Source organism: Podarcis gaigeae, assembly GCF_964106915.1.
Source record: "Podarcis gaigeae genome assembly, chromosome: 2".
Taxonomy (NCBI): Eukaryota; Metazoa; Chordata; class Lepidosauria; order Squamata; family Lacertidae; genus Podarcis; species Podarcis gaigeae.
Window position 1 is genome coordinate 24,756,553 of NC_139679.1, and position 25,918 is coordinate 24,782,470.

Sequence of the window (25,918 nt, forward strand, 5' to 3'; positions counted from 1 at the left end):
ATGGGTTCTGACATCAGACCTGAACAGGACAATAACTTGTTATAACTCCCTGCTTTTGGATTATGCATGGACTGTGGCACAATCCCATTAAAGGTTTATTCATAAAGAAACTGGAGCAACACTGATTTGAGAAGGAGTTATGTCATGCATGTAGATTTGATCACACAATGATGGAAGGAACAGAAGAAGATGCCTTGTAGTGAGTCAGATCATTGGCCCATTTAACTCACTATTGGCTACACTGATTGGCAGTCTTTACCAGTCCTTCCTGGGGATGGCAAGGATTGAGAGCAGGTGCTTACCATTGACCCTATGGTCCTCTAGTACGTGTTCCCAGCCTCCTAAAAGTAGCATCACCAGTTCTAGAGAAAAGAGCCTTCCAGAGAAAGAGCATGGAGTAAGTGCAAGCAGTATGGGGAAAGAAACTGCTGGCATCTGCCACATATTCTGAAGGTCAAAAAGCCCTTATTGCTATACCCTTCTTGTTGAAAAAGCAGGATTCTCTCCCATAGCACTAACAGGATTCTCTCCCATAGCGCTCTCTCTCTCTCTCTCTCTCTCTCTCTCTCTCTCTCTCATATGGTGTCAATCATTTGGTTTTTAATTGCTTATCTCCATTTTTTCCAAAGACTACTAAGGAACTCTTGATACATAAATGTCACCTCTTGGCAATATAGCAAAACAATCTTTTGAAGAATGGGTAGGAGTCGGGACTTTGCAATCTATTGAGATCATGAATATTTTATCTAAAACCTTTGCTGCAGACTGACAGCACAGCTGGAGCACAGGAAAGACGAATAATCTCCTTACTCAGAAGTCTGCCAAGGTTTCGGAATTTCCATTACGTCATAATTCTGAGAATCCCTAGAAAGTCCAGCTTGTTGGCAAGTCACAGTAGTGGCTCCAGCTAAACCGGGCTATGATATTGCGGATCAACAGGGGAGGAAGGAAAAAGAGTCATGTGACTGTAGTGTGTGTAAGGAGTAATGGTGGGGCTGACAAGTCCTATGTGCGTTATAGATAAATATTTTGAATAAATAAATTTAAGTGTGGTTCTAAATATGCTTTATCTTGAACCTTGTGTATATCCATATTTAAAGCTGCCATTAGTATCACCTTGGCTTAGAAAAATTGGCAAGATCCAACGGTTTTGTAGTAGGATGGAGAGTTTTTTCTGTTTGTGACTGGGGAAGATACAGAGGTCACAGTCCAAAAGGAGTGGCAACTTTCCTTCTGGAAAAAAAAAAATGTCGGCTAACATAAGTTGCAGAAAACAGTTTTTCAAATGGACAAGCCCAGCATTTTGGATTACTCAATCTGCCTTGACCTAGTTTCTCTGGCCTCGTTTTCTCTCTTGATACAAACAAGATTCTGATGCATTTTTAATTGCAATAAATGTGTTTACATGAAAAGAACACAGCTTGCCAGGGGAGAAGGTGACCTACTTTCTTCTTGCAAAAAGAAGAAGTGTATATCTAAAAAAAATAAATCCATATTGTTGTGAGTTGGCAGTCTTGATCGTGGTGAATGGGTGGGTGTCTGATATGTGATAGGACTTTGAAACAGAAGAATCTAAATGTCCTCTTAGACTGGAGATGTTCTGTTGATGAACAGGAATCCAGCCTTCAGATGGCAACACCTCCCAGAGCTAAGAGAAGGGTTTGGCACCTGTACAATGCAACTGTGTTGGAGAAGCAGGAAGATTGCAATTTGAATTTGGGAAAGATAGTGTGAATTTTCACTCTGGAGGTTGCAGAAAGTGGGGTGGGGTGTGCATTTGTCTCTGTAAACTTAGGAGCCAACTCCAAGGGGCTGGGGTCTCTTCAACCTCACCCCCCCATAAAATATTTGAGGGCCCCTCCCAAAGTTGATGGATGTTGCCATTCAAATGGTATGCGTGTGCTTTGTCTTGTGATTGATTATGCAGGGAGAAGTTTCCCTGGCCCCTCCCCAACATTTTATTCGTGTTGGCACCTTGGTATGTAAATAAAGCAAATGCTACAAAGGAACCCTATATCTCCCGTTTTCTATCATCCAAAAGAAAGCCAAGCTCTTTAGCATAGCCCTTGGATCTCAGAGAAAATAGGGAGCACTTAATGATATTCATTTCCCTTGTTTTCATTCCTCCAGTTGTGTAACTATACTGCGTTGTTTTTTATTCTTTGGAGTCATACAAGGAACAGTGATATATGTCACAATGACTCATATAGGGTGATCACACTTAATTCTACATTTTGCATTACCATGGCACCCTTAGAAGCCGAGGGTTTGACTTCCCAGTGTAGACAAGAAGCATGTTGGATGGTGTGTAATTTACATAATTTCACAAGGGTTTCACCAAATTAGCTGTGCCCTACTTAGAAATGCCTCTTTCTATTTATCTAGATAATGAATAATAATATGGAATATGCTATTGTTCTGCATAAATATGGCTGATGTTTTTGTGGAAAGCTTGTGCAAACCTAACCCAGGGTAATGGAAACACACGCCAGCTAGCTCCTTTCAGTCTGTGTATTGATCACATTTGCAGCAAATCACACTGTTTTAAAGCCCTGCCAAGTACTTCTCATCATTCTTTCATAGGTCTTCTTAATGTAGAGAAACAAATATTTAACTTGCGTTTACTTACATGTTATTGCCTAAATTGGAATCGTAAAAGCTAAATTGAAAGGAGTAAGGCACTTCTCTTTCTAACCATAAATATTAATCAAGGTATCAAGGAACAAACAACCATATTTCTAGACTGTTTCTTGGGGACTCTGATGAGGCACGGATTAGTTTTTAAAACGATCACAGGAAATGTACCTTCATGTAGAAATGTTATGCAGAGACTGTAAAAATTTCCCCCGGTGGATTAATGAACAGTGTGCTACTTGGGTCTTATTCATAGATTCATTCTAGAAAAGTGGATGATCAGTCTCACATGAAATTAAGCTCATATAAATGATATGCCATGTTTTTATGATTATGAATGCTGTATTTAATTTGAGTTAACAAATACTTTTGTAGGGAGTGTTTTAGAAATAGAGTTTGCATCTTTCATTGCCCACAAGGACAATGTGAAACAAAATGCATCGGGCGTGTTATATCTCTTAAAGCTTCCAATATATTTTATCACCATTTTGGGTCTTTCTTTCTTTTTCTTTTCTTGCCCTTATTCCAGAGTAAACACCAGGGGTGGAGGCTGTTGCAGCAAAAATGCACACATACGCACACTTAGCAAAATACTATAGGAGCGGAGCAGCAGTGTTGTCAAGATGTGTTAAAAGCACACTAACTTAGTCTTAGTATGAGGGGATATCTGTTCCACTTGTGCAACACAGTGTTGGATATAACCCAATAGGATTATTCCCTTCACATGGCACAGTTTGCTCCCCTAGGATTATCTTCAGAAAAAAGCAATTCCGCTTTCAAGTGAATTCCATAAAGTTTTAACAAACTAAGGCGGCAACCCTAAACCTCAGTTACCTGGGGGTAATTCACACTGAATTCAATGGGGCTTACTTCTGAGTAGGCATGGTTATGATCACCCTATAACTCTTACAAATACTTGGATTTGATATTTAGCCAAGATAGTGAGGTTGGGTGTTTTTCTTGTCAGTCTTCCTTGTTTTCTTGCCATTTTTTATCCTAGCCTTTGCTTCAGCACTGATAAAATGCCCTTAAAATATATATACTGCTGTAACCATTTTGTACCACTGGTGAATTGGCACTCTGTTAAATGCCTTTTCCTGTAAATGACTGTGTATGGAGAAACTTGCAACGTGTGCTACATTGGATGATCTATTGCCTACCTCAGCGTTTTGTCCTTTAAGACTGTGGCGTAGAACAAAAGATATGGGAAATCGTATGGGAACAAGAGTGTGTGCGTATTAAGGAAATATCATACGAAAAGAAAAGAACTTGCATTGCAGGAAAGACCAGACTTGCTTGCATGTCTACAAGCAATCAACACACACACACACACACACAAATGAATAAAGACTGCCATGCATAATAGGCCTGGAAAGAAATGATCAAGAATGAATGAGGGCAAATTTGAGTTGTAGAAAATTAGCATACTTAATGTCTAGAAACACAACAAGCTGCAGGACCACATTGTCCAGTTTGGGGCAAAAAAAAATAAATCAAATTTGCTGCTCTTTATTAAAAGTTAGGCCTCATTTCCATATGCAACTCTACCATTTCGGTGGACATTTCATTAGCATAATCATGACTCCTTAGATTACTGGTAAGCAACAGTAAAATCCTGAAATAACCTAAATAAAGCATTGTTGTCACAAGGGTGCTTGGCAGATTGCTCAGGTTTGACAAAAGTTGAATTCATTGAAAGGACCATGGGCAAAGATTATTATCAAGGACTCCCCCCCCCCCCCCCGTTTCCACCCAGACAATCTCCATGCACAGAGGTCCAAGAGAGCAGTGATGAGGAGAGACTGCTTGTTTTGCTTGCATCTTCTTACAGACACCTGCCACTTCAGACAAGATAAGCACAGACAACTGTATGAAGGAAATGTGGAATAGCCAATGGGATAGGTTGGGGTTTCCTGAGAACTTTGAGTTTCTGAGGCCAAGCAGTTTCACATGGGAACACGGGATTTCAGTTGTAGTAATGTAGCAGAAGATGCCTCACTGAAATCAATTGAGCAAGTTCACTGTGACTTTAAGACCCATTTCAATGGGAATGACAGAGCTGTCTTCATTTCAACAATTCGTTTTGCTTTCCTGCTATTTCATGGGTTGTTTCCCCCACCCCCTCCCCAAACAAACTAACAAACTGAGCAATAGAACAATTGCCCTTATTCCCTTGTTTCCACAACAAAAAGGATTTTATCTGGTACCTTTGCAATAATTTACATTGGCCTGGGGGGGGGGGATGTTGCATGAGAAAAATAAATAAATCCTAGTGTGTATCTGTACTCTGCCACTCCAGACCCACATGCCTTCTCCGTTAGATCATTGCATGCTAGGAAAAAAAAAATGTTTTGAAAACTCTCAAAATAAGATTAGTATTTTTTAAAAAATGACAGTGTGGAAAGCCATGACACGTAGCATTAGCCTGAGAAGAGCATTCATCACGAAACTCCAATTCATCATGAGACTTCTCAGCTTCTTTTCAAACTGTGGGCTTATCTGTCTCCCCCACATGCTATTTCTTCACTCCTTCCTGATCTTCTGAACAGCTTTCTGGTGTCATGAACTCCATATGTCATCCAAATGGTTAGAATTCATTTTTGTCTCTGTGCGTGTGTAAAAGAGAGAGAGAGAAAGGTGTCGGTTGCAAGTGACTTTCAGCCTGATGCAATATTTAGTAGCTCCAAAGAACATAGGAAATCTTTACAACGAAAATCCCAAGCCATTGTTTTCATTGACCCGAGTAGCAAACCAAACTGCTGGGCATGTATGTTTTTGAGAGGCATATTGCTGAGATATTAACATATTTACAGATTCAACAAACTGAGTAGATTGAAAATAATATTTTCTAATACGTGTCTTACATTTCAAAAACAATAATGATATTTGGATATATTTAGCCACCATACTGGCTATTTTGAGCGTAGAATCCAAAGGGATCTCTTGCAGCATCTTGTTTTCATGTTCTTACTTCCAATGATGATTTTGGTGGGGGGTGTGTGTGTGTGTGTGTGTGTGTGTGTGTGAATTATGGAGTTTCAGAACACCCAGAGACCATCTTACCTGGCAGTTATCAGAAGTGAGAGTATTGATTGTACTAAGACTAGGTACAGTAGATCCATGTTGATTCATCCCCACTCATTCATGAAGTCCACTTGGTGACCTTGGAAAAGTCCTTTCTCAACCTAACGTACCTACAGAGGATAAAATAGGGTGGGGTGGGAGGGGACCATTTTCACCACCCTGAGCTCCTTGGAGGAAAGGTGGAATATACATCTGACAAACAAAGAATATTGTGTATCCTACTAAGCCACAGTTGTCTTCTTTTTTTAGTATAATTTTATATGTTGAAGAGCTGAACTCTGATGTATGGGACTGAATCATGGTGAAATGGATCAAATTAGGGTTGTCTTTTAAATTGCTTCTATTAAAGTTTTTTTTGGGTTACAAAAGTACATACAGCATCTCTGCTTTCAATTCGTAGAGTCCTTTCTACAGTTCCGTTATTTTTGATGTGAGACACTAGAGCAGGGCTTTCCAAGGTGGGGAGAGAAGGGGGGGGGTAGTAAACTTTCATTCTTTTACACAGTGCATGATCAAGGCTTTTGTGTCAGTGTCATGTGGGTAAGTTCTATTTCTATTCATTTATTAGGGGTTTTTTTGGTTGTGAGAGAGATTTGGGGGCCCAGGGCCCGATTGGTTTCTGTCAGTTCACCGCAGTGAGTTTTGTTTGCATGTGTGTGAGGGAGTGGGTTGCTAGGACAAGTTATGCTTTTGGTGGGTTCTTGTTGTTGTCTTGTGTATGTCATAAAGGGAAGCCACACCGGGGTGAAGGCATCCTCTTTTGTTTGTCCCCATGCTAGTGGATCAAGCTGTTGTTGTTGTTGTTTAGTCGTTTAGTCGTGACCCCATGGACCAGAGCACGCCAGGCACTCCTGTCTTCTACTGCCTCCCACAGTTTGGTCAAACTCATGCTGGTAGCTTCAAGAACACTGTCGAACCATCTCGTCCTCTGTCGTCCCCTTCTCCCTGTGCCCTCCATCTTTCCCAACATCAGGGTCTTTTCCAGGGAGTCTTCTCTTGAGGTGGCCAAAGTATTGGAGCCTCAGCTTCAGGATCTGTAGTGGATCAAGCTAGGTTTGAATTAACTCTTAAACTCTTGAGTGGGGAACCTGTGGCCCTCCAGGTTTCTCAACTCCAATAGCCTCAGCTAACATTGTCAAGTATAATGGAAGCTGCAATGCAACAACATCTGGAGGGCCACCCCTGTCTTAAATAAAGGCTGGTAAATAAAAGTACTAGTACTGAGGTACAAAAACTCCCTGGTACCTGATTAAAATGTTCCCTGCTTCCATCATAGGTATAAAATTTATTTAAAAGTTTTCTGCTTAATCCTTGAACATTCCTAAAAATACTCAATAAGCATGTGTTTTCTGTGGAAGAAGTAGAATAGCTTCAACTTCAAGGAGATAATGCCAAAAGCATTTACACACATTAGAAGGCCCAAAATCACGCTCTGAATTTTGAAACAAAGCGAATTACAAAATGATTTCAACCTGTATATCGATGGAGCCCTATATAGCTCCTGTTTCTTCAGTCTGGGCTGGAGTGACTTGACCTTTCAGTTTATATACGAGCGCTTGACTTGGAATGAAGATATCAGCTAGAACTGGCATATTGCATTGCCATACCAGGAAAAGCTAGTGTATGTCCTTCCACATAATTAAGTTGCCAGATGAACACTGGTGCCCTTTTCTTAACATGAAGAGAGGGAGAGATGTAGGGGAGTATAGAGCCACATACTAGAGAGAAAGAAGTAGCAGAAGTACATTACCTTCCTTCATTCTCATGACTTGAACACTAGGGTTCCAATCTGTCTAGGACAGGGGTCAGCAAACTTTTCCAGCGGGGGCCGGTTCACTGTCCCTCAGACCTTGACTGGACTATATTTTGAAAAATAATTTTAAAAAATGAACGAATTCCTATGCCCCACAAATAACCCAGAGATGCATTTTAAATAAAAGGACACATTCTACAATTCTAAAAACACGCTGATTCCTGGACCACCCGCAGGCCAGATTTAGGAGGTGATTGGGCCGGATCCAGCCCCCGGGTCTTAGTTTGCCTGCTCATGGTCTAGGAGCACTGTGCATGCTCCTAGCAGGAGGCTTCTGCATTTGAAGAAAGCTTCTGCATTTGTCTTAAGAGCTGGATGGGCAGACATGAACTGTGCACAGTGTTCCACTCGCCAATTCAGTAGCCAGAAATGTATGTACAGAGCTCCTTTCTGAAAGGTAAAATCTGGCTGTTTGGAGGAAGGGTGTGTGTGTGTGGCGATTTAGTCCCCCTGCTCACCCTTCCCCACCAAATATCTGATCAGTGGGATTTTAGCTTTGGGGGAGGGGGGAGGGCTCCATTGCGCATGAGTTTAGAGGGACCTGGGTGGCGCTGTGGGTTAAACCACAGACCCTAGGACTTGCCAGTCAGAAGGTTGGTGGTTCAAATCCCTGTGACGGGGTGAGCTCCCGTTGCTCAGTCCCTGCTCCTGCCAACCTAGCAGTTCGAAAGCATGTCAAAGTGCAAGTAGATGAATAGGTACCGCTCCAGCGGGAAGGTAAACAGCGTTTCTGTGCGCTGCTCTGGTTCGCCAGAAGCGGCTTAGTCATGCTGGCCACATGACCCGGAAGCTGGACGCCGGCTTCTTTGGCCAATAAAGTGAGAGCCGGTCACGACTGGACCTAATGGTCAGGGTCCCCTTTACCTTTAAGGCAGAATAATTAATTTCACATTTCAATTCCACAATCTGAGATGGAAAACTTGGAATCCTGGAAGTAAAATTGGTGAATATTTCATTATTACATACAGAGACAAATTTAACACCAGCATCTGACACATCTAGTAAGGAAGGAAATACTGGACATGTCAGATCAAAAAGTATACCAGCTCCAATATGTGTATTTGTTCACGGTCCTGTGTTATTCAATGAGAACAGTCATCCCGGCTGCAACGGCCTGAGTGTTTTCGGAATCTTTGTCATTATTTTATTTTTTACCGTAATTAATTCTTACAAATATGTTGTAAACAGACTGAAAGTCTGGATTCTTTTTGATTACAACTCAGGATAACTTCAGAGTGGAAACAAAAACTGGCATGTACATAGAATTTTGTACACTTACGTTTTTCAGAGCAGCCAATCAGCTTACTGTATTCTGTACATTTGACTGCAGTTCTCTGAACAATCTAGCCATAATATACACATGGTACAACATACAGATATGAACTTTTCTTTTCTGTATACTTTTATTTACAGGCAGAGCTGAATGCCAACATGACCCAATCAATCCCCCGAGGCGCCAGTTATAATACAAGCACTTCCATTGCAGTGGGTTTCCCAAAGAAAGGAAAATAGCAAAATAAACTAAAGCTGATTGATGGAATGACGCCTTTGGGCTTGGTTTTTGCAGGGCATAAATTATCGTATCCCCTATTCACTCAGTTCTAAGACCACGTATTATGAGCCAAATTATATTTGGATCTATTATTACTTCAAAGCCTATATTTTCAGTCTGATATCAGAAGAATAGATTGTGTTTACACGTGCAGAGCACCAGGCACCTTATTTCAACGTGTTGAACTGCAATGTCAGAGGGTTTGTCGTGAAGTTATCAAATTGGATTGAGGACTAGCCTCACCGGAATGGAAAGGGATAATTGGTGAGGACTAATTGTCTGGTTCCTAACGAAACCCCCAACCTCAGTTCATAATGAAATACTGCCAAGAGGAAGTACTTTTAGTTAATTCTAAAATTCTACCTTCCAGCTTGAAGACAATGGCACCAATCTGCAGTTTTCTAACAATCATTCACTAGGAATGGACATTTACATCTTATTCTGGTAATGTTTTACAATGAACATATTCTAATCCGCAAACCTTTGTTGCTTATCGCAGGTTGCCTTTACGAAAACCCTACAAGTATCCTTCTGGTCTCAAGCTTCCGCTGGGTACGATCCTGTATCTTTTCCACACTCTCTCGCGACTCAAAGAGATCTGGGCATATGGACCAGCTGCAGGATCAAAACCTCCACTGTAGTTTTCTGGATATGCATATGTGCATCGCTGCGAGAACCCGTTTAAACTCTAGGTAAGAATTAATATTATTCACTAATTGTATAAATGGAGAGGGATTGTCCTGTAACAGTGGGCTTTTTATTTATTTATTTAAAAGTACATACTGAGGACACAACAGCCTCCACCAGGTTTTCATTCCTAAAAGGCGAAGGAGTTACTTTCGATTCAACACGGAGAGGATGACATCTGGTCATAATCTGGACATTTCAGTAGAGCAGGGTAACTACTGTTCATCTGGAGAGATGCATCGCTGGAGATGTCGGAAGGGCTGCGTCCACGAACCCAGGCATCTGGGTGGAGGAACTGCCCAGAGTAGTCGGAGCAGTTGCTAAGCCGTGGGCGGTAGAAGCCAGGATGAGGCCTGTACATCTCCTCTGCAGTATATCTCTTCATGAACAGGTAGACAGACATGACACCTGCGCTCTGGAAAGGAGAGCAAAAACAAAACAATTGCTCGAGTTGTCGGAAGGACTGGGGTTGCCGTTCTAATGTTCTGATAGGATGTGACATGCTGATGAGCCAGGCAGGCAAACCAAGCATGAAATATCTCCACTTTGAACCTTGTGGGATGCTGCTGCCTTTGAGGGAGATCTGTAGCTCCGTGGTACAGAAACTGCTTTGCAGGTAAAAAGGTAAAGGTAAAGGGATCCCTGACCTTTAGGTACAGTTGTGACCGACTCTGGGGTTGTGGCGCTCATCTCGCTTTATTGGCTGAGGAATCCGGTGTACAGCTTCCGGGTCATGTGGCCAGCATGACTAAGCCGCTTCTGGCAAACCAGAGCAGCGCACGGAAACGCTGTTTACCTTCCCGCCAGAGCGGTACCTATTTAAACACTTTGACGTGCTTTTGAAGTGCTAGGTTGGCAGGAGCAGGGACCGAGCAACGGGTGCTCACCTCATCGCGGGGATTCGAACCGCCGAGCTTCTGATAAGCAAGCCCTTGGCTCTGTGGTTTAACCCACAGCGCCACCCACGTCCCTTTGCTTTGCAGGTAGAAGAGTCTATATTTTTTGCTTTGCTTTGCAAGTAGAAGGGTCTATATTCAATCTCTGGCCACTCCCAGTAAGGCTGGGAATGAGCTCTGTTAGGAACCCTGGAGAGCATAGACAAGACTGGGCTAAATGGTCCAATAGTCTGACTCAATGCATTTTAATATTATTAAGATAGCTCAGTTAGTTAAGGTATGGTGCTGATAGCACCAAGGTCGCAAGTTCAATCCCCCTGTGGGACACCTGCACATTCTTGCATTGCAGGGGGTTGGACTGGAGTGATCCCAACTCCACAAGTCTATGGTTCTATGATTCCCCTCCTTTTTCCCTGATGGGACTCAAGGCAGCAGTGATATAAGGTAGCTTCCTTATATCACATGATGGGCATCTGAGGGTAGGAGTGTGTTTTGGTTGTGAGGCTGCTGGGGGATTTGACAGCAGAATTTTTGCATGCATTAATACTTCAGAAATATCACTCCCAGCTGGAGTTGTTATAACTGAACATCTTGTCCCAACATATTATTTCAGTCTGTAGTGCAGGCGGATTTTCATTGGCTGGTAAGTCAAATGGTCTTCATCTTCTCTCTGGGAATGTGCAATCCTCCCCCTTGACTATACATTATGGCCAATACAGTGGTACCTCGGGTTACATCCGCTTCAGGTTACAGACTCCGCTAACCCAGAAATAATACCTCGGGTTAAGAACTTTGCTTCAGGATGAGAACAGAAATCGTGCTCCGGTGGTGCAGCGGGAGGCCCCATTAGCCAAAGTAGTGCTTTAGGCTAAGAACAGTTTTAGGTTAAGTACGGACCTCCAAAATGAATTAAGCTCTTAACTCGAGGTACCACTGTACTCTTTTGCCAACAGTGAAAGGGGCATCACAGCACGCTCTGTGGGGAACATAATCTGAGTGGCTCTTTCCTCCACTACCAGAGCACTCAAGCCACTCTTACTTATCAAGCAAAACTGCTCCAAAGAGGAGCTGGAAGAAACCACTGGGACAACAGTGCCAATGGAAGCTGCTGCACTGGGATCAGGAGTCTTTGAGTTGGTGAAAGGAAAGCACACGTTTCGCTTCCTGTTATCCTGGTGTTACTTAAGCCATTGTGCAGAATTGTATGCAACACAGGACTTCACAGGAACAGGATTTCTGCTGCTGTGTTCTTTGCATAATGCTAATGATTCTTAGCATAAATAAGGAGGCCTAGCTCACACGATTTCTCTGTGGTTCTGCTTCTGACTTGAAGATGGCAAGTCAACAGTCCAGAAATGTACTGTGAGACCACATCACCCGCCTGTCAGTTGCACCAGGCAGTGGAGGAATGTATGGAGTTTGAGCTAAAAGCAAAACAAAATGGGATGCTCTAAAGAGACATGGGGATGCGGGTGGCTTGTGGGTTAAACCACAGAGCCTAGGGCTTGCCAATCAGAAGGTCAGCGGTTCAAATCCCCGCTACGGGGTGAGCTCCCGTTGCTCAGTCCCTGCTCCTGCCAACCTAGCAGTTCGAAAGCACGTCAAGTGCAAGGAGATAAATTGGTACCACTCCAGCGGGAAGGTAAATGGCGTTTCTGTGCACCGCCGCTCTTCTGGTTTGCCAGAAGTGACTTAGTCATGCTGGATACATGACCCAGAAGTTGTACACCGGCTCCCTCGGCCAATAAAGTGAGATGAGCGCCGCAACCCCAGAGTCGTCCACAACTGGACCTAATGGTCAGAGGTCCCTTTACCTTTACATTTATTAAGAGACATGGTTAATTGATTATGGGGATGCTGATGCCTGCCTGAGCAAATGAACCCTCCTTTGAGGAGGACATGCTCGTTTCTATACATTGAATGTCCCTTCCCACACCCTGCTGTGCTGTTCCACTTTTTCCCAGTGAAAGGGACAGACCTATTCCAGGTTTTGCCACCAACTACTTTGTGATTTAAATGTAATTTAAAGAAGCAATGAATTTATAACTGGAAGAAAAGTAATCTATGAAAAACCAAGCCTGTTCATATTTCGACCTGACAAACCCATTCTTTCATGTGTCCCCTAACAGATAGGTATTTCCGATTTCTAAATGCATGAAGGGCTGCTTTGCAGCAGGGATGCTTGCAGCTCCACAGCCCACTCAAGTTTACAGGTAAGGCATTCTTGGTTTTGGGGGGTGGGTTAGAATCCAAGCAAGTGACAGTGTAGGCAAGAGGGGAACATCACCTTTAAGCAGAGGGAACAACTGATCTGTTATTTCCTACATGTGCAAACACAGGGTAGGCTGGTGCATTTGGGCACGACCCCATCGAGCTTGGCATTCCCTCGGCCTGCTCTCACCTGTGTACTTCCTTACAAGAAGTCTAGGAGGTGGTGCTGGCTGTCAGCTTCCTTCTCTGTGTTGCTTTTGTAAAACTTGGCAGGGAGAGGATGGGAGGAATCCGGAATTTATTGGTTATGTCAGTGACTGGTGCTGGTTCCGTAAGAAAAGCCCATCTAGTATAGCATTCTGTTTTCACAGAGGCCAACCAGATGTCCCTGGAAAGCCCACAAGCAGGACATAAGTGCAGCAGCATGACCAGGCACCCCTACGACAGCATATGAAGGAGCTGTACCAGGTTTGACCCAGGAGTGGAGAGTGTGAGGTGAGTTGGTGGCAGCTTCCCCACCCCTATCCACACCCAGACTGTGGCATGCAGGGGGCGCCCTGTGTCCTGCCCCATGTGCCCACCCCAAGCAGGCCAGATTTTTGGAAGGGCATAAGGTACCACCATAACAAGCTCCCTCACTTGCCAAGCCACACTGAGCCTTCAGGGCTGCGGCTGTGGTGGTGCCTCCTTCTGCTCTTGGTTGGTGAAGGGATGTCCGCCTCTGGGTCAGCTGAGAGGATGAGCGAGGAGAGTGCTGCCACTGCCCACTGAGGAGAGAGGCATGAGGCTTTGGCAGCTGCCCCTCCTTTGGGAACAGGGCGGCTTTGAGCCTCTTTCTCCCTCCAGGCTCAGACCACCATGGCCTGATTGGCATCCAGACTCCTTTCTGACAGCCAGTGTTGTGTAGTGGTTAAGAGCGGTGAACTCGTAATCTGGTGAACCAGGTTTGATTCGCCACTCCTCCACATGCAGCTGCTGGGTCTGCAAGGGCCTGGCAGCATCAGAGAGCACGGCTGCCTTGGCAGGGCAGGAGTCTAATGAGGCCCACACCCTGCCACCAGCAGGAGGTGAGGTGGGGGCTCTTTTAAACTTCTCCCTTGAGGGGGCACGCAGCCACCTACCCCCTCCCACAGCAGGGAACAGTGTGACAGACCCGCACGTCTCCAGCTGAGCAGCTCGGGTGCAAGCAGGAGCTGGACTCTCTCAGCTGGGGAGCCCCTGACAGCTCCCTAAAACTTTTGGCACACGCCTCAGCTAAGCAAAGGGAGGAACATGCTCTATTGTGCCTCACTGATGCAGCTTGTTTCTTCCTCTGCCGCTATGAGGGGCAGACAGTGATGATGGCTTCACTCAGCGGTATGTTGCTGATGAAACCGCCACTGCTCCTGAGTCCTCTGCCTCCAGTGCCCGGCTGCAGCTGGTTTGTCCCTCGGTGCACTTGAGGCAGAGGCAGTTTCATCAGTGATATACTGCTGAGTGAAGCCGTCATTGTGGTCTGCCCCTCATAACAGTCCTGGGTGATATACTGATATACAGTGGATGCTCGGGTTGCGAATGTGATCCGCGTGGGAGGCACGTTCACAACCCGCAGTGCCACATCTGCGCGTGTGTGGATTGTGATTCAGCGCTGAAACCCGGAAGTAACCAATTCCGAGTTTCAGTGCGTCCATAACCCGAAAATGCGCAACCTGAAGCATCTCTAAACCAAGGTATGAATGTATAGCCAAAGCCTACCGCCCATGGATGTCTGGGGGTGGAACCAGAAACATGGCCGCACTTCACCTCCGGAGGGGCTGATGAATGAGGGTTATACATCATTTACTAAATTCTACTGCAAGTCAGATCAGCGGCAAAGCCTGTCTCCATGCTGGAGTGACAACAGTCCTGAGCAGTATGGCTCTTGCTCCTTCCTCACACTACCGTCCCTGGTTCCAAGCCATGCACCCTCACGTGAGGCTGGGATCCAGGGACAGCAGTGCAAGAACCACGTGCCGCCCAGCCAGCTGAGGTGCTCCCATGCCAGCATGGCTTGGCCTAGAGCTTCTCTCTGTGAGCATTGGTTCCTCAGACACCAGGAGAGGAGTGCTGGGCCAGACCATGCTGGGGGTGCCTGCTTTCACACCAGGGCCCCTCTGACTACACCCCTGTGCTAGAGAATGATAAATATCCCTGGATATCAAATACTGATGTTGAGCATCAACTATTGACACATCAAGATAAAATTATGAGATTATTCTCTATCAAAATACACAGAGAATCTTTAGCACAGGGCTTTCTAATGATCTCGCAGCCAAGCTTTACCTCTGTCAGGAGAAAAGAGATGGCAGAAAAAGCAAACGACCACCCATATCTATAAGTGAAGTAAGTCTCGGAGTCCTTGGTTCTGTTGAGCATCTCATCGTTGATGCTGGAAATGTACAGAACGAGCCCCACAACTAGAGATAAACCTGGGGTGGAGAAAAGTTTGAGATTAGAACAAAACACACACACACACACAGGGTAAGACTCCAAAGCACCCATTGTTTCCTCAATGGCAAGGATGGGGATCGGGGAACCTGCAGCCCATTGGCAATGCTGCCTGGGGCAGTTCAATAATACTAGGAGGGCCACAACAGGATATTTACAAATGCAGTCAAACCGACAATGCATGTTTGCTAGATAGGAGCTCAAAGTTTTTCCTGTAGAAAGAACTCTGAGATACTCCCACTGTGCCTGTCAGGGGAGGCCGTAGCCATACATATAGTCTCACCTGAACACGGCATTCCTCTTTGCTCGATGTCTCATCATCATTCCAGGAACATGAGAACATATGCTAAGTCTGAGCCATCCATTTTAAACTAGACTAAAAACATGTATTTGTTACCTGATTACCATTTTAAGCCTGCCTGAACAAAACTGCTGTATCTGTCGCTCTTCAACAAGTATTCTGAGTAAATGTTATTTTTTACCTTTCACAAGATTGACTGTGTGGTTATTGTTTTAAGGGTGAGATACCAGGAGGATCCAGTATGCATGCCTTAAAGCACCCTGGATTAGTTAAATTAAAAGGCTAAAACTAGCCTTTTTAGAATGCACTCTGCTATTCTCGAAAAGTGAGGAAGGAAGATTATTATCTAATAAACATATCCCCTCTCAGCTCATCGCTGGTCTAAGATGAAACATGCAACCCGAGGTAACAATCTTGCCCATTACCCTGAGGCTGCAACCGCAGTCACTCACTGAGAATGAGCGCCCTATGCTGAATTAAACAACATATTTATGTTCTCAGACATGGTTCTTCTGAACTACAAGCTCTTGATACGAGAGAAAGCTTTTAAGATCTGCCTTCACAGCTGCTGGTTTAACACTCGCTTAATGCTATGAATAAACCATCAGCTTCTCCTCTCAAATGGAAACACGATGGCTGGTTATTTCTAAATTCCAGCTCTCCCCTGTTAACTCCAGCCACCATAAGTTGAAAGAATTGTGCCAGATTTTTAAAAAACCATGTCTGGAGCTTCAGCAGAATGTTCAAACACCACAGAAGATTTTGCATGCGTGCGTATGTACATGCACACACCTCATTTTATCAGGTTCAGTTAGCCAGGGCTAGACTCCAATTGTCCTTCGAAATCTAAGCCTGAGCACTTTTCGGAAACATGGTAAAACCAGCCTGATTGAGCTGGGTTTGCAGGTTCGGTGAAAGGATGGCGAAATCCCATTGATTCCCAGGGCACGTTGCTATATGTTTACTTAGAAGTAAGCCCCATTGTGTTCAATGCAATGCAGCCTTGATTGCCCATTTTGTCTTTATAAGCATCTTCTGCAGTATGTCCATTCCAGCAATTGTACTACTATCTGGAATATCTGGCACGACTGCCACAGGGCCATGGGGAAAAGTGGATCTCCATGGAATGGCTGCAAACCTTTGGGAAAAGAGCTCACACAGAGACACGCTTCAATAAAGAGCTTTTCCTCAGGGAGCGTTGCAACAAGGGCAACGCTAATGCATTGACACCCACCCTTTTACATTTTTTGTGACAGTCATCTACTTGGCTAAAATTGATGAGATGCAGCACTTTGGCTAATTTACTTAGTTGGGGCGAAGGGAGCTGATTTATTTACTGCGTTTTATGTCCTCCCTTTCATCCAGGGAGCTCAAGGCAGTTCTCCTCACTCTCATTTAATCCTTGTAACAACACTGTGAGGCAGGTTTGGCTGAGAAATAGTGACTGACTCAACGCCACCCAGTAACTTTCTTGGTTGTGTGGGGATTTGAACCGGGATTTCCTCAGGCCTAGTCTGACACACTAGCCATGACACTTTCCTGAGATGTTTTTACTTTTATTATGCATTTTGTGCTTTTATATTGTGCTTTTGTGTTGTAACTGCCCCAAGACCTGCAGATATAGGGTGGTATACACATATTATTATTATTATTATTATTATTATTATTATTATTATTATTATTATCATCTGTTTGATTGTTCGATACTTGGAATGAGCCCTACTGAGGCGAATGCAGAACTGTGATATGATATTATGCTGGGGCTGAGCAGGCTGACAGAATACAACATCAAAATCTGTCACACACTGACTTTCTTAATTGGTCCCCCCCCCCCCCCGATTCCATCGTCCTTCTTAGATGTGAACACAAAAGACTGGATTTCAGATGCAGACTAAGGAGCTGGCAAATAAGAATGTCAGATTCTTAAAACTCACCGGACAGAATGAAGAAGATCCCAGATACGAAGGCCAGGATGGTTCTGTGAGGTCGAATATGCCCTATGTTGCTGAGAATGAACCCGATAAACATGAAGAATAGGCTGACCAAGGGAAATGGGGTGGCAGAACGAATCATCTCTGTAAAATATAATGGGCAGAAATAACATGAGAAAGGTTAATATGGCCAATGCGTCCCTATAAAAATTAGTAAAATAACACCATGTGTATAAGAACGTTTTCTGCACTTGTGACTCATAATTTGCTTTGTTTTTGTTTTTTTAAAATCTGCATATGAATAGAAATAACTGCCATATCTCCAACACCACATATTTAAAGTGCCATTGTATCACTTTAACAGCCATGGCTCTTCCCCCCCCCCCCAAGAATCCTGGGAATTGTAGTTTAAGGGTGCTGAGAGTTGCCACGAGACAACTATTCCCCCTCACAAAGCTACAATTCCCAGAATCCCCTGGGAAGAAGGACTGACTTTTATGCCACACTGAGAACTGAAATTCTGTGAGATATGGCCACACATACCTGTCAATGGGAAAACTCCCACTTTCTGTGGAGTTTACACCCTTTCTTTTCTTAGCTGTTGTTAGTCTAAAAACATCTTATTGTCTGATATCCTAGTGTCCCACTAAATAACTAACAACACAGTGCCAGGGTGCCCACTCAGAAGTAAGTCCCATCAAGTTCTATAGCCACTTACCTGGGAGAAAGCCACTTTGAATGTACTTCTGGTAGACTTACATAGGATTGCACTGTTATACTGTATTTTTATGACATTGCTGGATGAATGTTCACTCACTTGTAGCAAAATATCACCCCCTGTGGCTTTAGCTCATGCCTAATTGTCAAAAACAAATGAATGCATGTTGACAGCGGTTGCACTCTGGGGTGTAGTGGATGCTACTCAGAGTAGGCACACTAAAATTTAAAGACATGACTAACTTAGGACTATTCATTTCACTGGCTCTACTTTAAGTAAAACTTAGTTGGATACCACCTTTTGATCTTTATAGCATCTCTCTTCAAAGAGCTGTAAAATAGATGGTGGTAGAATGTAATATTAATTGCTGCAAATTATTTACTTGTCTCTTGTGAGCACAAAATACAAAACCATCTGTTCCAGAAACAGAGATATGGATTGCTATAGCAACAGAAGATGCTTAAAAAAAAGATGAAGGGTAGATGGCCTATGTGAATTCCTCCTAAAAAAATAATTTGAAATACGTTGGCCAAAGCAAAGATCTCAGAAGAAGCATTGGCTGCTGTTGCTTGCTTACTTTGTGGAATGGGATAAACCTAAGATCATTTTAAAATATCATTTCTCATCTGTCAACACTGAAACATTTACAATGCAGATGTTATCCCCACCCCACAAGTAAACAAAATATCCTTTTCAGTTTTGAGATTTGCAGTGCTCTATTCTTCCACCTCGTCCAACAAAGTCCTGGAGAACTTTATAGGGCCAATGCGTCCCTATAAAAATTAGTAAAATAACACCATGTGTATAAGTGCAGGATATTTTCTCCTCTTAGCTAATAGGATTCCTTTTTTGCAGGGGGTAGACTTGGATCACTACCATGGTATGGGAGCAAATCACCCCATGCCCGGTGGGATATTTCCAAACATGGAATGCCCATGTTACAAACAGTCTGACCTTAGAAACTTGTGTGGTGTAGTGGATAAGGAGTCAGACTAGGACCTGGGAGACTAAAGTCTAAATCCCCATTTGGCCATGAAGGGTGACCTTGGGCCAGTCACTGCCTCTCAGCCTAACCTACCACAGAGAGTTGTTGTGAGGTCCAGCTCCGAGGGCCTTCTGGCAGTTCCCTCACTGTGAGAAGCGAGTTTACAGGAACCAGGCAAAGGGCCTTCTCGGTAGTGGTGCCCTCCCACCAGATGTCAAGGAAATAAACAACAATCTGACTTTTAGAAGACACCTGAAGGCAGCCCTGTTTAGGGAAGTTTTTAATGTTTGATGTTCTATCGTGCTTTTAATATTCTGTTGGGAGCCACCTAGAGTGGCTGGAACCTTTGGCTTGCCAGACATTGGTGAACTACTCCTCCCATCATCTCTGACCATTGGCCATGCTGCCTGGGGCTGATGGAAGTTGAGGCACTGTCCAAGTGCTCTCAAGACAATCTTGTGATACTAAAGGTAGTAGACCGGAGAACTTAAAATTTAGCCGAAGCCAATAATTAAATGTCTTACATCAAATCAGTAACTCATCAGAGGGGAGATTAGCTCTCAAGCACAATGAAGCATTTGGAACACAGAAAAAAAATTGCCTTAGAAACTTAAGACTGAACAGCTTCTATGGCTCCAAGGTGAACATCGCTACATACAGTCCTCAACTTTACAAAATGTTTGCTTCCCTCCCAGTAACCCTGATACAACTCTGTTGTTTGCAGTGTCTGTGGGACCCTTTGGGAGCATAATCCCACCCACCTCCTCTGTTAGCCTACAGCCCTTCACATATTCCTGAGTTATGTACCACTTATTGAACCTTCTCCTGGGGTGCCTGCAAGTTCTCCGTGCACAGAAATCTATTTCTGCCCTGTGCCAGTTCTGCATGTGTTTATTCATAAGCCCCTCCCACCCATTCAGACTCATTTCCCCATAAATCTACGCTGTTTACTCTTGTTTTTAAAAGCCATATGAAAATTCCTATTTCAATTTGTACTCAAACACATCTGTGATCCTAAAGTACACAAATATTGTGCTTTCTAAACACATTCTATGTTTAAACACACATTTAAAGGATGCAGTTTGGTATGTGTATGCAGCCAAATCTGTCAGCTAATTACATTCTGATCCATATCATAATTGGAAAGATGCAAAAATATATCAGTTTGCTTAAAAGTGACGTTCTCATCTACCCCTATCTCTATGGATACTTATTTCCAGTTGAGTTACAGAGTTAGCTGAACGTTGTGATAGAAAGGTCGTGCCTTGCTTCCATGGAAAAAGGGGGTTGTTCCAGATTATCTCTGTGCTACAAGGAGATTAAAACACCTGTTTGCAGGGAACAGTTATCAGTGTCTGTTACCAGTAGATTCCTTCTTGCTTTGCCATGGTGGTCTGCAGCGTATAGATCAGTTTACAGCAATTGTCTATTGTATGTTTGCTGGCTAGGTTAGCATCATTCTGCCATTACCATGCATGGCTAATGTGGGGCATGTGATTGGTACACAAAGCCATGATTGGTGGGCAGTAGCGGGAGTTTCTAGAGAATGGGTGTGTGTGTCAGAATTGCTATTGCCGAATAGGACATAATATACAATTTGAGGATTGGGAAAAACTGGAAAATAGATTTGAAATTTACAGACTGTTCCCTCCTGAAAGAAAATTACATGAAAATGATGTATAGATGGTATATAACACTAGTACAGATAGCAAAAATGTACAAAACCGGCTCAAACACTTGTTGGAAATGTAAAGAAAAAGAAGGCACTTTTTATCATATGTGGTGGGAGTGTAGAGAAGTTTAAAAAAATGGGAAATGATATACAATGAATTGAAAAAAATGTTTAAAACAACATTTGTAAAAAAACCAGAAGCATTTTTGTTAGGGATTGTAGGACAAGACCTGCCAAGGAAAATAAATAATTTATTTATGTATGCTACAACAACGGCAAGAGTCTTGATAGAATAAGGATGGAAGAATGAGGAAATCCTGATGAAAGAACAGTGGCAAGAGAAATTGATGGATTATGCAGAACTGGCCAAATTGACTTATAAATTGTGAGAAGGACAACTGTGACTTCAAGTAGGAATGGGAACTTTTAACAAATTATTTAAAAAGACAACAAAATGAATTGGACTCCCTGGCAGGTTTTGAAGAAACATACACAAATTCATTGGTTGATAATATGATGGATAGATAATGTAAGGATAAGTACAATTTTATAACATGCAGAGAATAATATGTGCAGAGAAATCAGAGAGAGGAGCTGAGGGAAGTCTGTGGTGGGGGAGGGAGAGGGTTGGGAGGTGGAGAAAGGGGGAGAAATAATGTATGTGATTATATGGTTTGATAATTTGGTATGTTGAAATTCTTTAATAATTTTTTTTAAAAATTGCTATTGCCCCCTCTAATTTAAAGGAGCACCATTCTGCTATCCTCTTTGCTGCTTGAAGTGGAAAGGATTGATCTACAACTACTTCACACTGTGATGCTGATGTAAACAGCTGCCCAGCCTAGCAGGACTATTGGAATGGCTTCCTGTCTCCCTTCCACATGTGCTCATGAACTCTTGACTTTCCTTTGACAAAGAAACCCAGGAAGCAACGCAAACAGCAAAGGCTTCTCCCATACACAATGTTTTGATGCAGTCCTTTTCTGAAGATAAAGCACATGACCTCTTTCCTCGTCTCTGAAAAGCCGGTGTTAGAATGAACACACATAAACACTGCTCCCGCAATAAGAAAAGATAACCACCTACTTAAAACATTGACTGTTGATTCAGATGTCAGCTGGACATTCATTGGCATGACGTATTCTATCGTGAAGCACCTCCCACGTTCTTCACCTGGAATGGGAAAAGCCCATTTTACACTTTTTGGGGGAGCAAAGGCATCAAGCCCCATACTTCCCACCAGGATCCCCTGCGATGGTTATTTGCTTCTTTTAAGCCATTCATACAATTGCAAATTGTGTAATTGGTGTATTTACTTGTTTAGCTTGGCTAAGGGCCCTTTAAAATATCACAAGTAAAAGAACAGAAACCAAGCAGCCTGATTTTAAATATTGCTTAGAAATATGTAAACTCCACTGATATAGCAATAGCACAGGTTTCATCTTCATGACAAGAGTATAATGCAGGGGTCAGCAAACTTACCGCGCCTCGGGCCGGTGTCTCCAGCGCCGATCGTGCGGCGGGCCGGAGAGCGGGGGAGCGTGTGCCCATACGCATGCCTACATGCTTTTTCTGGTGCACTTCCGGGTCAGAGGAGCACCAGTCTTGCACGCATGTGCACAGGTCTCCTCCAACCCGGATGTGCACCGGAAATAAGGCTTGTGCATGCGCAAATAACGCTTCCACAAGCGCACAAGCTATTTCCGGGGCTTCTCCGACCCAGAAGTGGGCAGCCACGCAGTGCAGCACTGGTAAGAGCAGGCAGTGGGCAGCAGGGGGCGCCGTGGGTTGGATAAACAAGTCCCTCAGGCCTTATCTGCCCCGCAGGCCTTAGTTTGGGGACCCCTGGTATAATGAATGGATTGTGCTCAGAGGTCAATGTATGCACCTCATTCCTCTTCCAAAGCCTGCCATGGTTTGATTGTTGGTGGATTTACAGTGCAATCCTAAAAAGATCTACTCAGAAGTAAGTCCTATTGGATTCAGTGCAGGCAAGGGTTGTCCTGTTTGCTAAAGGACTTTCACATGCATCCCTTTCTTTGTACATCCTTGCCCCCAAACTGCTCCAGAGCATTGGGAGAACCCCAAAATCAGATCTGGGGGCATACAGGCAGAAGAGAGGGAGGGAAAATTTCACTACACAAAGATATGTCCTTGCAGGAGAACTCCATTAGCCATTGGCAGTGGATAATGTGGTCACTGAGACCACATAACACCGGTCCTGAGAGAATGGCTCCCAGTATGTTTCCGAGCACAGTTCAAAGTGTTGGTGCAGACCTTTAAAGCCCTATATGGCCTCAGCCCAGTATATCTGAAGGGGCATCTCCACCCCCATCATTCTACCTGGACACTGAGATCCAGCACCGAGGGCCTTCTGGCAGTTCCCTCATTGCAAGAAGCGAGGTTACAGGGAACCAGGCAGAGGGCCTTCTTGGTAGTGGCACCCGCCCTGTGGAACACCCTCCCATCAGATGTCAAGGAAATAATCAACTATTTGACTTTTAAAAGACATCTGAAGGCAGCCCTGTTTAGGAAAGTTTACAATGTTCAATGCTGTATTGTCTTTTTAATATTCGCTTGGGAGCAGCCCAGAGTAGCCGGGGAAACCAGCCAGATGGGCGGGGTATAAATAATAAATTATTGTTATAATAATAATGAAGTGGCTGCGGACTGAGGTTGCAGTGTGTGTGTATATATATATACATATATATATGTGTGTGTGTGTGTGTGTGTGTGTGTGTGTGTGTATGTGTATATATATATATTTGAGCCTACGCAAATCTACATAGTGAATTGCACATGTGAACCAATCCAGTGACTCACTGGAATATTCCAATAACTTCAAAATGGGCCACCTGTCCATTCTCCCCACCCCCACCCCAAGGTGGTGGAAATTAAAACTGTGCACATATCCATGCATGATATAACTGGAATATTTCACAGACCTTAATTCTAAATTTAATCAAAATGCACAACTCACAGGACTCAGAAACATTAGTTGCTAGACATGACTAGCCACAGGGACAGCGAGCAAAAACAGATTCACTTTTCAATAAAGCGCAGTACCTGCCAAAAAGCAGACCCTCCAGAGCCCAGAGTGCAGAGACATCTTGATTTCAGCACTCTGGTTTTGGGGCAGGATAATCCCTTCCTCCAGGTATAGCCAGTAGTCGGTGCTCACAGCAATCCCCAGGAGTCCCAATCCGCACACGGCAAACACGCTGCTAAGCAGAGTCAGGGCCTTTCTGCCACAGGTGCTCATTCCCAAAAGCATCAGGGTCCGACGGGACAAAAGAGAACTCCTGCGTGGGCAGAGAAGAATACAAGAACTGTTAGCAGTGAATTGGGGACATTACATGCACTGAATGAATCAGTGCACGCTTTGATATCAGAGTTATCGGTACGGAAACAGCACAAAAGCCCCATATAAGTTGAAAATGAATGTGGCACACCATTGTCATGTCCCTTCATGTCCAGGTATAGGCAAACTCGGCCCTCCAGATGTTTTGGGACTACAGTTCCCATCATCCCTGACCACTGGTCCTGTTAGCTAGGGATGATGGGAGTTGTAGTCCCAAAACATCTGGAGGGCTGAGCTTGCCTATGCCTGCTCAATGCAATGCGCTCTAGGTGGGGCTACCTTTGAAGGTGACCCGGAAACTACAACTAACCCAGAATGTGGCAATGAGACTGGTGACTGGGAGTGGCCGCTGAGACCATATAACACCGGTCCTGAAAAACCTACATTGGCTCCCAGTACATTTCCAAGCACAATTCAAAGTATTGATGCTGACCTTTAAACGGCCTCGGTCCTGTATACCTGAAGGAGCATCTCCACCCGCATCGTTCAGCCTGGACATCTGGGTCCATATGGAGTCATAGTATTACATATAGTAACATAGTATAGTCATAATATTACAATAGTATCCCAGTGTGGCATGGTGGAAAGAGGATAAGACTAGAGCTTACGCTCTAGCCACTAGGCAATACTCTCAGCCCAGTCATCTCTCGGCCTATTCCCCCCCCCATTCATTCATTTGTGTCCCCCCCCCCATTCATTGGCATAATTTAGACAATAAAACCATAGGAGGAAAACCATCCATGAAAATAATGGTAATCCAGACATATTAAAGACATAAAACATACAAAAGACTCAATAGCCACCATTAAATAAAATTAAAATAAATAAATAAATAAATAAATAAAATTTTAGATTCGACTTTAAAAATCTTGGCTAAATATCCTGATACAATCTCAGTAGTTTCGGGAATATCATCCCCCAACAAATACTGGATTACAGATTCTTTGCAATTTAATTTACAGGGCTGGGGTGAGGATTTTTTTTAAAAAGTGGGGGCAGGGAACCACATACACTGCCTTGAGCTGCCTGGAATAAAGGCAGGATATAAATATAAGAGGGGTGGGACTTTACATCAGGAGGAATTTGACAGAGTAATAAGCCGATTGCTCCATCAGTTCAAGTATCTCTGCTTGCCTGCTGGAACCATCTACCCACTCTTCCCCTTCTATTTTGTTCTACACTCTCCCCACCCCCAGCCAATTTAGAGGATGCACTCAGGGGGCTTAGAGAGGGAAGAAGCCTCATGGTGTGAGTGGAATTCCTTGTAAGGGGCTTCCACTAGCACAGGGGTCCCCAAACTAAGGCCCGTGGGCCAGATAAGGCCCAAGGGATTCATTTATCCGGCCCGCAGCAACCCCCACCGCCCACTCTTACTGGCGCTGTGCTGCATGGCTGCCCACTTCCGGGTCAGAGGAGCGCTGGAAATAGCTTGTGTGCATGCGCAAGCGTTATTTCTGGTGCACATCCAGGTCGGAGGAGGCCCGTGCACATGCGCACAAGCTATTTCCGGTGCTCCTCCGACCTGGAAGTGTGCTGGAAATACAGTGGTACCCCGGGTTAAGTACTTAATTTGTTCCATAGGTCCGTACTTAACCTGAAACTGTTCT

At 43.9% G+C, this 25,918-nt stretch overlaps 1 protein-coding gene and 1 long non-coding RNA gene across 4 annotated transcripts in view; one reads left to right on the forward strand and one right to left on the reverse strand.

Moving 5' to 3' along the window:
* The window catches only part of LOC310839294, a 191,678-nt gene extending 181,986 nt beyond the window's left edge, over nucleotides 1-9,692 (forward strand). For both annotated transcript variants that reach the window (XR_014561400.1, XR_014561401.1), the window contains one exon: nucleotides 9,583-9,692. This is a non-coding gene — a long non-coding RNA (uncharacterized lncRNA). The remainder of the gene's footprint in view (nucleotides 1-9,582) is intronic.
* CACNG5 (calcium voltage-gated channel auxiliary subunit gamma 5) overlaps nucleotides 8,647-25,918 on the reverse strand; it is a 60,950-nt gene continuing 43,678 nt past the window's right edge. For both annotated transcript variants that reach the window (XM_083727817.1, XM_083727818.1), the window contains 5 exons: nucleotides 24,017-24,252; nucleotides 22,037-22,123; nucleotides 17,579-17,719; nucleotides 15,179-15,324; nucleotides 8,647-10,185 (listed from right to left, as the gene is read on the reverse strand). In XM_083727817.1, coding sequence (XP_083583943.1) covers nucleotides 9,928-10,185; nucleotides 15,179-15,324; nucleotides 17,579-17,719; nucleotides 22,037-22,123; nucleotides 24,017-24,252 — 868 coding nt within the window. In that variant the 3' untranslated portion in view covers nucleotides 8,647-9,927. The remainder of the gene's footprint in view (nucleotides 10,186-15,178; nucleotides 15,325-17,578; nucleotides 17,720-22,036; nucleotides 22,124-24,016; nucleotides 24,253-25,918) is intronic.